Genomic DNA, 15,306 nt, shown 5'->3' with positions numbered 1-15,306 from the left:
ATGAAGAACACTCTCTAAATCATACTATGAGGCTAACATGTGATATTAAACTCTAAAAAGACTAATATAAGAAAGGAAAATTATAAACCAATACCACACATGAAAACTGCAAAAAATGTGAAACCAAGTATTAAGAAACTGAATCTAGCAATCTAGCAATCTGAATAAAGCATAATACATCACAACCAGGTTCATTTAACATTGGAAATATCAATTTACATAATGCCACACATTAACAGGTTAAAGAGAGAAAATCATGACAACATATACAATACAGAAAATTCATCTGAAAATAAACATCTTTTCATGATAATGCATAACAAAATAGGAAGAGTCTTTCCTTAACTTGATAAAGTGCATCTACAAAAATTTACAGCAAACATATTTAAACACAAAATATTTAAACATATTTAATGACAAAATGATGAAAGCTCTCACTTTAAGAACAAAACAAGGTTGCACACTAGTCACTATTTCTGGTCAACACTGTACCAAAGGGACAGTTCGATAAGGAAGAAAAACAACCTAAATGGATTAGAAAGTGCAGTCATTATACACAGATGTCATGACTGTCTACCTAGAAAACCCAAAATACTTTTCATATAAATTATTACCATTAATAATAGCTTATCAAAGTTTCTATGCATTAAAAAACCAATAAACCAACAACAGATTTAAAATGCAGTAAAAAAACTATTTACAATAGCATCTTATAAAATACTTAGGAATAGATCTAACCAAAAATCTATTTAAAGGAAGTTTGATAATAATCACTCCCTGCTTTAACCTGCTTCCTTCATATATATTGAGTTTCTTCAAATTCAAATCTTCATATAGGAATTTTCTAAAAGATGACTTTGTACCTATTCTAAAAGCTTAGTTCAAGGCATAAAAAAATTGTAAGTACATTCTACTTTAACTATTTTAGCTAAATACAAATTCTGTGATAAACTAACTTGCAATATTAACAGGTACTTATTTAATCTATCATGGAATGGATTTTCTGAACTTAAACTAATATAGAACATGATAACATCAACTGCCTGTCAACATATAACATTTGTTTTTAAAATTTTAAAATACGTAGTTTCATACCTGCCTTTGTGCTCTAGTATTCGGGTGTCCCTCAGACTCCTGCATTCCACTTCCTTCTAAAATACCCATAAATCAAGCTCCCAGAACCCCCATAATATAATTAGAAAACTAAACATATAAAACTCTGAAAACTCTGTAACATTTTTTCTTGTAACAGATTACATCAAGTACTCTTTTCATTGATTAGTAGAAAAGTAACAATGTAAAGTTTCAGCACTTTAAAAGAGTAGTTTACAATCTATTTAACTATGATCAACATATTTCATTTGATAGTTAAGAAGCAATCAATCAGATGACTCATCACACACGACACAGAACTATAATACATATATTTAAAGATGGATGAACCTTTGGACATCAGATCAAGCTCCTTATTTTACACATGAACAACAAATTAAGAAACCTGAAGTGACTTCCCTAAGGTCACATATGAACACAGATCTCCTAAGAAATTCAAGCTTTCTGATGACTTCATAATGTTGAAAATATTTGTGTCATTAAAATTATGATAATAGTATTTTTCCTCTCACTTCTATCCTAACACCATTCCCACTTTTGCCATACTCTTTTTAACAGTTGTTCTACTACTGTTAATGGGTAACCCACTGTTTAGGCATCTATACTTAGAAACTAAACAAACTACTCTCAGGAGGGTATATAATATGTCCTTTACTATTCATGTTATCTTTTATTTTTGATTACAGCTAAGTTTTCTTCTGTGAGTAGGCTGTTCTTGACAAGCAGTGACTCAGCTTGTGATACAACTGACTTGTTTACAAGTCTTGAATGTTCTACTGCATTACTACTAAATCAAAGTAGATTTTTATATTATCTGTTACCATGCTTTTTATTTAGAAGCATGAATAATACTCTGAACATGAAATTATACAACTGAAAAAAAATGTTAAGGTTATTTAAAACAATTTAAAGATTTTATTTCCTATTGGAATGGTCTACAGTGCAAAGAGCAATGTAGTGCAGAGGCAAAGGATCTAGGCTGGAACCCTGAGGTCAAGGTGGCTACTTTTCTTTTAGCCGTGTAATCCTATGCAAGTCACTTATCTCTGACTCTCATGGTCCACAAAGAGTTTTTCTGAAGATCAAGAGTGAACATCTTAAAAATGCTCCATAAATGATAATAATAATAATATAGTATCATACAAAATGTATTATCATAGAACTGTCAGCTACCATCCTTATAATAGACTTAAGAAATATACAATTCTCAGACTTCCCTGGTGGTGCAGTGGTTAAGAATCTCCTGCCAATGCAGGGGACATGGGTTCGAGCCCTGGTTCGGAAAGATCCCACATGCTGCGGAGCAGCTAGGCCTGTGAGCCACAACTACTGAGCCTGCGCTCTAGAGCCCAAGAGACACAGCTACTGAAGCCCGCACGCCTCAACGAAGAGTAGCCCCCGCTCACCACAACTAGAGAAAGCCCGTGTGCAGCAACGAATACCCAATGCAGCCAAAAATAAATAAATTAATTAATTGTTTAAAAAAGTGTTAAAAAAAGAAATATATAATTCTCAATTATAATATTTATATTATAATTTATATTATTTAAAATTTCAGAAGATGATCTTTTTTGGGTAATAGAAATTTCATCAGACAGGAAAGATCTGCAAAAATCTTTGTTTTCTGATCGCACAGCCTTCTTACAAAATTTAAAAACCTACTACTGAGGGACTTCCCTGGTTGGCACAGTGGTTAGGAATCCGTCTGCCAATGCAGGGGACACAGGTTCGAGCTCTGTTCCAGGAAGATCCCACATACCACGGAGCAACTAAGCCCGTGCGCCACAACTACTGAGCCTGCACTCTAGAGCCCGCGAGCCACAACTACTGACCCTAAGTGCCACAACTACTGAAGCCCGTGCTCTGCAACAAGAGAAGCCACTGCAATGAGAAGCCCACACACTGCAATGAAGAGTAGCCCCCGCTCGCCGCAACTAGAGAAAGCCCACGCACAGCGACAAAGACCCAGTGCAGCCAAAAATAAATAAATAAATAAATTTATTGGGGAAAAAAAAAAAACAACCTACTACTGAAAAAGAAGCAAAAAACTACTACCAAAAAGTTTATGTAGATTTATAATTTAGAGACAAATCTTATACCTTATCTAGTCCAACTCCCTCATTTCAGAGATGAAGAAAGAAGAAAAAAAAGAAAGGCCCAGAAAGGATAAGCAACGCAAAGTCAAACCAATGCGTTTTCTGATTCCCAAACCATTATTCTCTCCACCAGATAGCTAATATATGAACCCCTTTCTCAAGAAGCCTGTCAAAATTATAGCCATACTCTTTAACACAATTACCAGTTTTCTCTATGTAAATCATCAACTCCTTGAGAACAGGTACTCTTTTTACTTCTCTCTCTCCTATCAGTACTAGCAAAACTTTAAATATGTAATATTCAAATAAAATATGATTTTTTACAATCAGGCTTAATAAAAAACTTCAAGTACATGAAAAGATACACTACCTCACTAGTCATTAAGAAATGCAAATTCAAACCACAGAGATATCCCTACACACTAACTAGAATGATTAAAAAACTAAACTGAAAAATATTGACATTACCAAGTACCAACACGGAAGCAGAGCAATTGGAATGTGCATACATTGCTGAATGGAATGCAAAATGGTACAGCCATTTCAGAAAAGAGTTTGGCAGTTTCTTACGAAGTTAAACACGCACTTACCATATGAAGACATATGTCTACCAAAAGAAAAAGCTGTACACAGATATTTGTAGCAGCTTATTCAGAATCACCAAAACCTGGAAATAACCCAAATGTCCATCAGTTAATAAATGGATAAACAAATTGTGACACTGGACAATAAAAAGGAAGCCTAGTGATACAAGAGATAACATAGATAAACATCATAGTTTTATGCTAGATGAAAGTCAAACTCAAAATGCTACATACTATTTGAATTCCAGTTATATATGAGGAAAAGGCAAAACATGAGGGGAGAAAACAGATCAGTGGTTGCAGAGCCTAGAGATGGGAGGTGGGCTGATTATAAGAGGCATGAGAAAACTTTTTTAAGGTGATGGAGATGTTTTATATCTTGACTGTGGTGGTGGTTATACAACTGTATAAGTTTGTCAAAATTCATAAAACTGTATGCCTTAAAGGAGCAAATTTTACTGTATATAAATTATACCTCAGTAAACTTGACTTTTTCAAAAAAGTCTCATTCTAGCTCTTCCACTACCTGAGACATTAAGTTATGGGGTTTTTACAGCCTTCATGTTTTCCTCCCCTATAAATGAAGGAGCTGTAATACCTAACTACTACCTCCCTTCCAGTGTTAAATCATATCACTGAATTGTAGAAATATTTTCTGCATCACTGTCTATTTTTCTTAGAATTTTAAAAATCATATTTGTGTTATGTTAATGGTAAATAATGTAATAGTAAATAAATATTTCAAGACGTGAATTTAAGATGTCAAAATTAAAGCAGCAATATTTCTTAGATGTCTTTTTTCTTTTGATATGGACCATTTTTAAAGTCTTTACTGAATTTGTTACAATATTGTTTCTGTTTTTATGCTTTGGTTTTTTGGCCACGAGGCATCTGTGATCTTAGCTCCCCGACCAAGGCTCGAACCAGCACCCCCTGCACTGGAAGGCAAAGTCTTAACCTCTGGGCCGCCAGGGAAATCCCTTAGATGTCTTTTAATAAGAGACTTCATTGTTAGGTATCTTATTTTTCACCAATTCCTTTCATTACCACAAAGTGCTATAAACAAAGTAATAAATTATACAACTTGGTATACGTAAAATTAAAGGCAACAAAATTAAAATACCTAAACACATAAAAAGATAGACATTTTATATCTATAAAATGGAAGAAATGTATATGAATTCATAGATAGTTTATGTATTGATATATTTACTAAAGCAATACGTATCTTTTACCAGGTATAAGTCATACAAAAATTCTACTTTCTAATGCAACCCGGAACTGGGGTTGTAATCAAGAGCTCCTCTCAGTAAAATATTAAAGTCAACTGAATTTGGAGCACCAGGGAAATCCTTGGGAAGATTTCATTAATCCCCTATTAACACTCCTTGTGGTGTTCTCAGTTGCTGCTGCTGCTGCTGCAGCCGCCACCAGTCATCACTCTAGCACCAGTGCCGCTTCTAGCCTGTTGAGCTGCCGAAAAGAAGGGGGGTATAAACAGGGAGTTCTCTATACTATGGCTCCTACCAAGACAAATGCCTGTAAACAGCCAGTGGTAAAGCACTCAAGAAAGCAACCAGCTACAAAAGTCACTCCCAAGAATATGTCTTATACTGAAAAGGCGAAGAAACCACATTTTTACAAGCCTCATACTGCAGCTGTCCCTGAAGGACACTGAACTTCTCACTTGCAAGTGTTCAGGACTTCAAACCAGATCTACACTACCAAAGTGCAGCTACTGGCACATTTCTGGAGGCAAATCAGGCCTATCTAGTTAGTCTATTTGAAGATACCTACCTGTGTGTTATCCATATCAAATATGTAACAATTATGCCAAAGGATATCCTGCCAGGATGACTCAAATGTGGAGAATGCACTTAAGATGCATTATGAAGGGAAACATTTTATTCTTAAAAGAACAAAAGAAAGTACCTAATATGACTGCAAATGAAAAAAAAAAAAAAAGCAGGGGAGAGAATCGGTATTATAGCAAATTCTGCCTTGCCCCATTTTCGTTTGTGTGTAAATGTTTAATATTAATGCAGCGATATAAAACATTCATGCAAGTAAACAATGCTTCAACGAACAAGTTTCACTGAATTTGTTTGTAACAATTATAAACAAATCTGTTAACTTTTTCTGCCAAAAAACCATTTCCTGCCCACTAATGTCTTTACAATAAAAACCTAAATTCCTTTTAGGTATACAAAGCCTTCAGAATTTTAAAACACAATCTGCCAGAACTATCTTCTCTCACTCAACCCCAGGCACCCCATGCATTTACCCCAAACTTTCTGCCACTTTTAAAATGCATTACAGACTTGTGTGTTTTAAATGCTATTTCTCCTAACTAAAAGCTCTTACTTCCTTCTTTACTTGGCAGTCAAGTCATCCTTTGTGACCTAATTTAAGTGTTACATTCTCACAGGATCCCCTAGATAAAGCTGGTAGCTCCCTCCTCTATGGTCCCACTTTATTTCCATATTATGCATTTGCCTCATTACAAATTTTTGTCTCCCAGACTAGACTAGCATCTAGAACTAGGTCACATTCCTTATTCATCTTTGATTCTCTGGTTCTTGGCAGCTACTAACTCAATGCTTAACTGAATGAATTCGACAGCATCCAGACTTATGGAAATCTACATTAAGAAAAATTAAAGCGTATTTATGATGAAATAAAAATAGGTAATATCATTTGAAACAAGAAAGGTATTTATAGTCAAACTACAATGCTTTGGTTATACTAGAAAATTTCACTTAGGTGATAAATGACGTTCATTGTTTTCCTAAAGCTAAACCAAAAGTACTGGACTCGGGCTTCCCTGGTGGCGCAGTGGTTGAGAATCTGCCTGCCAATGCAGGGCACACGGGTTCGAGCCCTGGTCTGGGAAGATCCCACATGCCACAGAGCAACTAGGCCCGTGAGCCACAGCTACTGAGCCTGCGCGTCTGGAGCCTGTGCTCCGCAACAAGAGAAGTCACGACAGTGAGAGGCCCGCGCACCGCGATGAAGAGGGGCCCCCACTCGCCGCAACTAGAGAAAGCCCTCGCACAGAAACGAAGACCCAACACACCCAAAAATAAATAAAAATAAATAAATTAAAAAAAAAAAAGTACTGGACTCACTGTATACAGAAAGATTTAAATTCCAGACCTTTTTTCTTAATTATGTCACTTAGCCCTTAATTTTTCTCTACTGGAAAGCCACTATATTTCTGCTAATATTTGAATGACTCTGCAAGTCTTGTAGCAGTCAATTACACAGCATCAAATCTAAAGCACAATCAGTAATACAACTGACAAAAACAGACAGGTTAATTGGTTCTTCTATCCATGTCAACTGGTTATACTCTAGAGTTTTCGAAAATCAGAATTATCAAACACATAAAGTTCTCCCGGAAGCAAACTATTCTTAACATGGATGCTGCTTTAAAATAACATTTCACACTGAAACTTATAAACAAATAACTTGTTAATCTAGTAAGTTATTTCAACAAATATCTATATATACTAAAGTGATTTTTCTTAGGATCTCATTAGACTAAGAAGTTTCATTTGTACTTTGTCACATGTTTCAACTATCAAAAAGTAGTAAAAACAGGTCTTACTTGATAATATAAAAGAACCTGTCAAATCTAACAATCATTTAGGATTTATGCTGACAGGTCATATCAGATCCCTGACTTCAAACAACTAAGCATATTTAATAACTAAAATATGACTTCATTTTTATTTAATCAATACATATTGGACAACAACAATGTACAGTACATTATGCTGGCCCCTAGGGAGAATACAGGATGAAGGTAATAACAGTAATGAAGGTAGTAACACTTATTATGACAGATAACATTTATAAGAGTGCTTATTAAGTGGAAGACACTTTGTATGTATTAACTCATTAACTGTTCCCAACAACCCTAGGAGGTAGTTACTAGTATCCTCATTTAACTTAGGTAATGGTAGGTTAAATAACTTGCCCAAGGTCACAAAACCGGTACTTGAACCCAAGCATTCTGACTGTTGTGTCCTGACTTTGAAGAGCTTCTAATAAACGTATTAACACAAATAATAAAGGTATTAACTTATAATTTTTCAAATGTCAAAAGCTACAGTGTTATGGGATTTCAGGGTTAGAAAAATGCTATCAGGTTGAAAGAGGAGAATCAGGAAAGGCTTCTTATAGTAGTAAGAAGGGCTAGATTTTGCTGGTTGGGTAGGATTTTAAAAGCTTGCTTTTTTAAAAACATAAAAAATTCAATACAGCTGCATGGCATGGCCAAAACAAACAAACAAACAAATAAATAAACAGATTTCCCTGGCAGTCCAGTGGTTAAGACTTAGCGCTCCCACTGCCAGGGCCTGCTTTCGATCCCTGGTGGGGAACTAAGATCCTGCAATCGGCACAGCATGGCCAAAAACAAACAAAACAAACAACAACAACAAAAAAATTCAAGACATATATCTCAGTAAGTTTCATAAAAACAGTAATCTCTCAACACTCTCGACAGTGGATTGCAGCAACAGTTTTATGTCAATGAAAATGTTCCTGTCCGTGGCTACTTTAGGTATGCTTGGTTCAGTTTAGTTCCATTAAACAGAAGAATAGGGCAATTACTATTGCTCCCACACCTTGAGACAAAGTAAACAGAAGTATTCAGTAGAGCAGAGAGGAGACATCTGTTCACTTACACTACACCTATATCCATCCCTTCTTCCATCATACTGACAGAAAAGCAGGCTCAGGAAAAATATACATTCTTTAAGAATCTTGATGTGAAAGAGCACATCATTTTTGCCAATCATTTGCCATCGCTGCTAGTCACAATTATTTTGCCAAAGAGTTTTTTACAGTGGAGAATGTCTGTACAAAATTAGATTCTAAGCAGCAATACCTGGACAGAACACTTTAAAATCCGTGTAATAAGCCTCATAAAAGAATATGCCTCTGCATATCATGACACCTACCATGTTGCCTGAACTGAATAAGGTCCTGAATACCAATGAATCAAGTTTTTAAAGTCGATGTCTTCTGGAACCTAAACTTACAATAGGTATTTGAATGTATATTTAACACTATGTTTTTCACAACCCCCTATTTTTTCTTTTTTTTTGGCAATGACTTTTCATTTTTTAAAACTTTTTATTTTATATTGGAGTACAGTTGATTAACAATGTTGTGATAGTTTCAGGTGTACAGCAAAGTGATTCAGTTATACATATACATGTTATCTATTCTTTTTCAAATTCTTTTCCAATTTAGGTTGTTACATGATATTGGGCAGAGTTCCCTGTTCCACACAACCCCCTATTTTCAATACAATCTTTTCTTTCAACTTGGGCTATGATGGTGATGGTATGTTAGTACTCTGGAAATGCACTAAGCCTCTCCCCTCCATTTTGGCAAAAAAATTATAATATTTGGCACTAAGACACAAAACATTTATGTGACTAATCCAAAAAATGTAAAATAAGAGGCAAGAATCCTAAAAATGTACTTAAGAAAGTACTTAAATAGTTTTCATGTAAAATCAAAGTTCACCCATTTAAAACTCCCTAAAAAGCAGATATTAAAAAATATTTCATATTATTCACTCAGGGCAAGTGACACACGAAAGCATACAGCACATCAGGGAACAGCAACTAATGTGGTTGAATGTGGCTAAAACAAAATTGGCTTGGGGCAGGAGATAACAAAAACATTAAGAATTTCTCGTCAAAGAGGACAGATTGAATAAGAGCATTTAGCTCAAAAGCTTCCCAAAATGTCTCTGAAACAAGAATAAAGAAATTTTTTAAAGAGCATAAATCCATAGGAAACCAAAACACAATTTTAGAAGCTAGAAAGCAAAACAAGTGGTAGTGACTGTTACACCTGAGAAGGTTGAAACCTACATTAGCCTAGATGAAAAACAAAGACAATTTTAGGAGCTAGAAAGCAGAACAAGTGGTAGTGACTATTACACCTGAGAAGGTTGAAACCTACATTAGCCAAGATGAAAAACAAAGACACCTGGCTTATAGCACATAAACTCTCTGGAGAAGTGGTTGATTGCAGGGTTGGGGCAGGGCAAGTATAAGATGGGTTGAAGCATTATGTGGTGCCACAAAGTACAGAAGTGCTCAAAAGGCAAGGATAAGCACAGGTGCCAACCAAAAAGAGCTCCCCCTGGCCAAGACTGGAACAATTTGAGCAACAAAATAAATAACAATAGTTTTGGGGTTAAAATCGAAAGAATAAAATAAATATCTTAAGTCTATACTGACATAAATAAATAATTAAGTAAATAAATGTGGGAGAAGGGACTTTTCCTCACAAAAGAATTCCAATTAATAAATATAGAAATAATGAGGGAAACAGAAAATCACTATTAGAATGCAACAGTAACAAGATCTATAAATGGATGCTAAAACTAGTGGGCAGAAGTTTAAGCAGAAACAGGATATCTGCATGGTCTCAAAGTAGTTAGTAATTATTAAAGAGGAAAATAGTAACTTTACAGTGGAGAAACGTAGCAGAATCACCTGAACCAAGTGATCAAAGGTTAACATCACAGTAGGACACATCAGCATCTTGTCCCCCACCCCACCAAATGATGCGCAGAGGACATATCACTTCTGTGATAGCCTTCTCTTTAATAACCTCAATCTAATCATGAGAAAATATCAGACACACCCAAATTGGGGGCGATTCTGCAAAAATGACTAGTGCTGTTCAAAATGTCAAGGTCATGAAAGAGAAGAAAAGTCTGAGAAATTGTCACAGATAAGAGGAAACTAAGGAGACATGACAACAAAATTCATTGTGGGACTCTGAATTTGGATCTTGGAATAAAAAGAAACATTAGCGGAAAACTGGTCAAGTCTGAATAAATTCTGTAGTATAGTTAATAGTATTGTACTAAAGTTAATTTCTTACTTTTGATAAGTGTTCTATGGTTATAAAAGATGTTACCATGAGGAGAAGCTTGGTGACAGGTATATGGGAACTCTGTGTATTCTTTTCTCAAGCTTTCTATAAAAAATTAAAAAGAAAAAAGAGAAAAAAACCCAAAAAGGCTCAGGAACTAGCAGTTTCAGATACTCTGGGAGCAAGAGTGAAGTCCAAGCTAGAATAAGAGATTTAAGTCTGCTTAAGAAGCAGTCAGAACTCCCAGATCCTCTCTCTTTTACTCTTTGACCCTTCCTGAAAAGACGAAGCAATCTCAGGAGAGCATAAAACAAGGTATCTCTGGACTAGAGGATGCCAGGTGCAATCAAATTTGAGGGCTGCCACATTGAAAACTGGAGAATTAAATGAAAGGGTATTCATGTACTTTATGATGAAACCCACATCCCCGTTTCCTACTCAGCTCCCAAGCTTGTTCTCTCCAAGCAAAAGATCAGAAATCTTTTCTGGGAAATCAATTCAGCACAAGAGAAAAACATGTCCCTGGGAGTCTACAAGGAAATTATCCACACATATCCAAAGTACAAGGAAAACCATAATTACCCACTGGCAGAGCTTCCATTCAGCTTTTTAAGGCCCCTCTTCTAAATAAGCATTGAGTTCCAAGGAATACCAGACACCCAAAAAAAGCATCTAATATGAAAGACAAAGCCCAAAGCAAACAAACAGAAAAAGGAAATTTAGAGAAAAGAGAGAATATGCAGAGGAGAAAAGTATCAATAATTCCCTAAGAGAGATAAGACACTGCATCCATAAAACAAAAACAGGATATCAAAAACAGGATATAGGGCTTCCCTGGTGGCGCAGTGGTTGCGAGTCTGCCTGCCAATGCAGGGGACACGGGTTCGAGCCCTGGTCTGGGAAGATCCCACATGCCGTGGAGCAACTGGGCCTGTGAGCCACAATTACTGAGCATGCGTGTCTGGAGCCTGTGCTCCGCAACGAGAGAGGCTGCGATAGTGAGAGGCCCGCGCACCGCGATGAAGAGTGGCCCCTGCTTGCCGCAACTAGAGAAAGCCCTCGCACAGAAACGAAGACCCAACACAGCCAAAAATAAATAAATAAATAAAAATTAAAAAATAAAAAAAAAAAAACAGGATATATCAGGATATATTTAAACTTTTTCAGAGAAAAAAAAAAGAGTACTTGGAAATTATAAACATGATAACAGAAATAAAACCTTAGTAGAAGAATTAGAAGATAAAATTGAGAAAAATCTCCCAGAAAGCAGAGGAAAAAGGAAAAGAAATGGAAAATAGATGTAAACACAGAAAAAAATTAGAGACACCAAGACAGTAGACCCATTACTTAAATAATAGGAATTCAAGAGAGAGAACAGAGAAAACGAAGGTAAAGAAACAAAAGAAATGACTTAAGGAAATTTCCCAGAACTGATGAGACAAATTTCAGATTGAATAAGACTACCCTGAACCCAGCAGAAGTGGAGAAAAACAGACCTGTACACATAATACAGCAATTTCAGAACTCTAGGGGAAAAGGTGCTCCAAGCTTCCAGAGAGGAAAAATAAGATTCAAAATCTTCTAGGCAGGAACTTCCCTGGTGGTGCAGTGGTTAAGGATCTGCCTGCCAATGCAGGGGACACGAGTTCGATCCCTTCCCGGGAAGATCCCACATGCCGCAGAGCAACTAAGCCTGTGCGCCACAACTACTGAGCCCGCGTGCTGCAACTACTGAAACCCACGCACCTAGACCCCGTGTTCCGCAATGAGAGAAGCCATGGCAGAGAGAAGCCATGGCAATGACAAGCCCACGCACCGCAACGAAGAGCAGGCCCTGCTCGCGGCAACCAGAGAAAGCCCGCGCACAGCAACGAAGACCCAGAACAGCCAAAAATAAATTAATTACTTAAAAAAAAAATCTTCTAGGCATCTGACGTTTCAACAGCAACACTGAAAACAATATGGCAATGGAGCAATGTATTCAAAATTCTGAGAGAAAATTATTTCTGACCGAGAAGTCTCCGCCCAGCCAAACTATCTATAAAGCAAGAGGGCAGAAACATTTTCAGACATGTGAAGTCTTGAAAAAATTATAGCCCATCCAGAAAGCTATTGAAAGTGGTCCTCCAAAATGAGAACACAAAGAAAGATGAAGACATCAGATATAGAACCAGGAGCTCTAATACAAGAGAGACCTGACGGAAACTACTAAGATGATTGTAAAGGCAAATCTAAGACAGCAGCTGCAATTCAAGGAAATTCATCAAAAAATTGGTAGTTTGAACATAATAAGGAGAAGACTCATACACTTGAGAGTTTGGACTAAATCAGAGCTTTTATTGACATTTTGGACCACATAATTCTTTGTTGTGGGAGGCGGTCCAGTGCAGTGTAGGACGATGCTTGGCAGCATAGCTGGCTTCCGCTCGCTAGATATCAGTAGCACACTCCTGTCCTCCCTCACCTGCCCAACATAGCCAATATCCTCTGGGTTGCCCCCAATTGAGAACCACTTGGTTAAATTAATGATAAATACATAGAAAACAAAGCAAAAGCAAATTTTTAGAAAATATTAACTCATGGAAAACAAAATGCTGTACAGAAGGGAAAATCATCACCATAAACTACATGGCTCAACTATGAATACAGTCACATTGATATAAACTTTGAAACTGGATGTATCCAAACAACTTGCAATATGACAATATTGGAAGGATTGGGCAGAATTGAGAAGTGTGTCTGTGTTTGAGGATAGTGCTAAACCGAATCTTCCATTGCGGGAAGTCCGTAGACAACCCGTTCAACTGAAAAAAATCACGAGGGAAAACTACAGGCATACTATTTTGAAATATGGAGATAAATATCAAAAGAATGAGTAGCAAGTGGCTGCCTCCAGAGAGCCCAAAATGAAGGGGAGGGAGAAATCTGCAGAGCGGAGTTATTCAACTCTTTTCAATATGTGCATGTATAACTTTGACAAAAATTAATTTTAAAAAACAAATCAATTGAGGCTACATTATGAAGGACTTTCCTACTGGTTAAGGCCACAATGACTTAGAAACAAACAGCTATACAACTTTGAAAAAGTTACTTACTCTTTTTTTTTTTTTTTGGCTGCGTTGGGTCTTCACTGCTGTGCGTGGGCTTTCTCTAGTTGTGGCGAGCAGGGGCTACTCTTCGTTGCGGTGCACGGGCTTCTCATTGCAGTGGCTTCTCTTGTTGTGGAGCACGGGCTCCAGGCACGCGGGCTTCAGTAGTTGTGGCACGTGGGCTCAGTAGTTGTGGCATGCGGGCTCTAGAGTGCAGGCTCAGTAGTTGTGGCGCACAGGCTTAGTTGCTCCGCGGCATGTGGGATCCTCCCAGACCAGGGCTCGAACCCGTGTCCCCTGCATTGGCAGGCGGATTCTTAACCACTGCGCCACCAGGGAAGCCCAAGTTACTTACTCTTTAAGCCTTACTTTCTTTCTATCTATCTATAAAACACATAATGAAAGATAAGAGATGCCTTAAAGGGCTTTATAGATATTAAGTAAGTGTGTAAATTGTTTAGCACAGTGTCTGGTGCATAGTGTTTATTAATATTACCTAGTATTCAATTTGCAATCATAGGGTAATAATTATAAACGTTAAAACAGGTAAGTCATAATGTCATGTGTTTTAGAAAGTAATGGCTGTTGTGGTGAGGACAGTTACGAAAGAAAAGAGCCTAGAAGAACACAGACCATTTAAAAGGGCTACATTTGAATGAGAAAATAGAGACAGAGCCACGAAGAGAAAGGTAAGGATACAAGAGATATTTTCCAAGTGATGATTTAACTATATATGAAAAAAAGGAAAAAGGAGGAGTCAAAAAATGTTCCAACTTAAGCAAATAAACAGATGATGATGACACTAACTGAACAAGAGAATACAAAGAAAGAACTATGCTGGGAGGAGGACATGAGAAGAGAGGAAAGAGAAATGAGGTTGATATTACACATATTTAATCTGTAGGTCCTAGAGTACAACCAAGAAGAGATATCCAGTACGCAGGCAGAAATCTGAAACTAGAAGAGAGGTCAGGGCTGTAGATATAAATGTGTAAATTACAATCAAAGGTTGAAGCCATACAAATTAAAAGAATACTCATTTGACATGTTCCATAATATTTATTAATGGAATTTATTTTTTAAAAAAACAGACAATAGAGATGAAAAACAAGTTGTTTTAATGTTTTGAGGGCTCTCAATATCAACGGCCCTGATATAGTTATGAGGTCATTGTGAAGTTCAAATGAGTTAATACACACAAAGCACATACAACAGTATGTGACATATAATAAATGCTCAATAAATTTTGGTTATTACTATCATCATTAGTTCCAGATAGAAGTAGTATTTATTACATGGAAAAGAGAGGCAGAAAAAAATCCACTGAGATACGGAACTACATATTCTTTTTCTTTCATTTTTCTATCCTTTCTACATTTATATACTCCTTGGACGCCACTTGAAGTATTGCAGTGAAAGTATTATTTTAAAACTATTAGTAATATGTACCTTTAATCCTTAATTATACTATAAAATACTTGAGGAAAAAATAACTTTTTCTAAATATTCCCT

At 36.4% G+C, this 15,306-nt stretch overlaps 1 protein-coding gene across 5 annotated transcripts in view; it reads right to left on the bottom strand.

The window, feature by feature from the left end:
- The window catches only part of USP47 (ubiquitin specific peptidase 47), a 126,062-nt gene that overhangs the window by 106,143 nt on the left and 4,613 nt on the right, over positions 1 to 15,306 (bottom strand). For 2 of the 5 annotated variants that reach the window (XM_082478105.1, XM_082478107.1), the window contains exon 2: positions 3,800 to 3,876. The exons of the other annotated variants lie outside the window; for them this stretch is intronic. In XM_082478105.1, coding sequence (XP_082334231.1) covers positions 3,800 to 3,802 — 3 coding nt within the window. In that variant the 5' untranslated portion in view covers positions 3,803 to 3,876. The remainder of the gene's footprint in view (positions 1 to 3,799; positions 3,877 to 15,306) is intronic. 5 annotated transcript variants of the gene reach the window in all.

Source organism: Balaenoptera physalus (assembly GCF_965194825.1).
Source record: "Balaenoptera physalus genome assembly, chromosome: 10".
NCBI classification, from domain to species: Eukaryota; Metazoa; Chordata; class Mammalia; order Artiodactyla; family Balaenopteridae; genus Balaenoptera; species Balaenoptera physalus.
The sequence above is the reverse complement of the archived record's forward strand: the minus strand, read 5'-3'. Positions and strand labels throughout refer to the sequence as shown.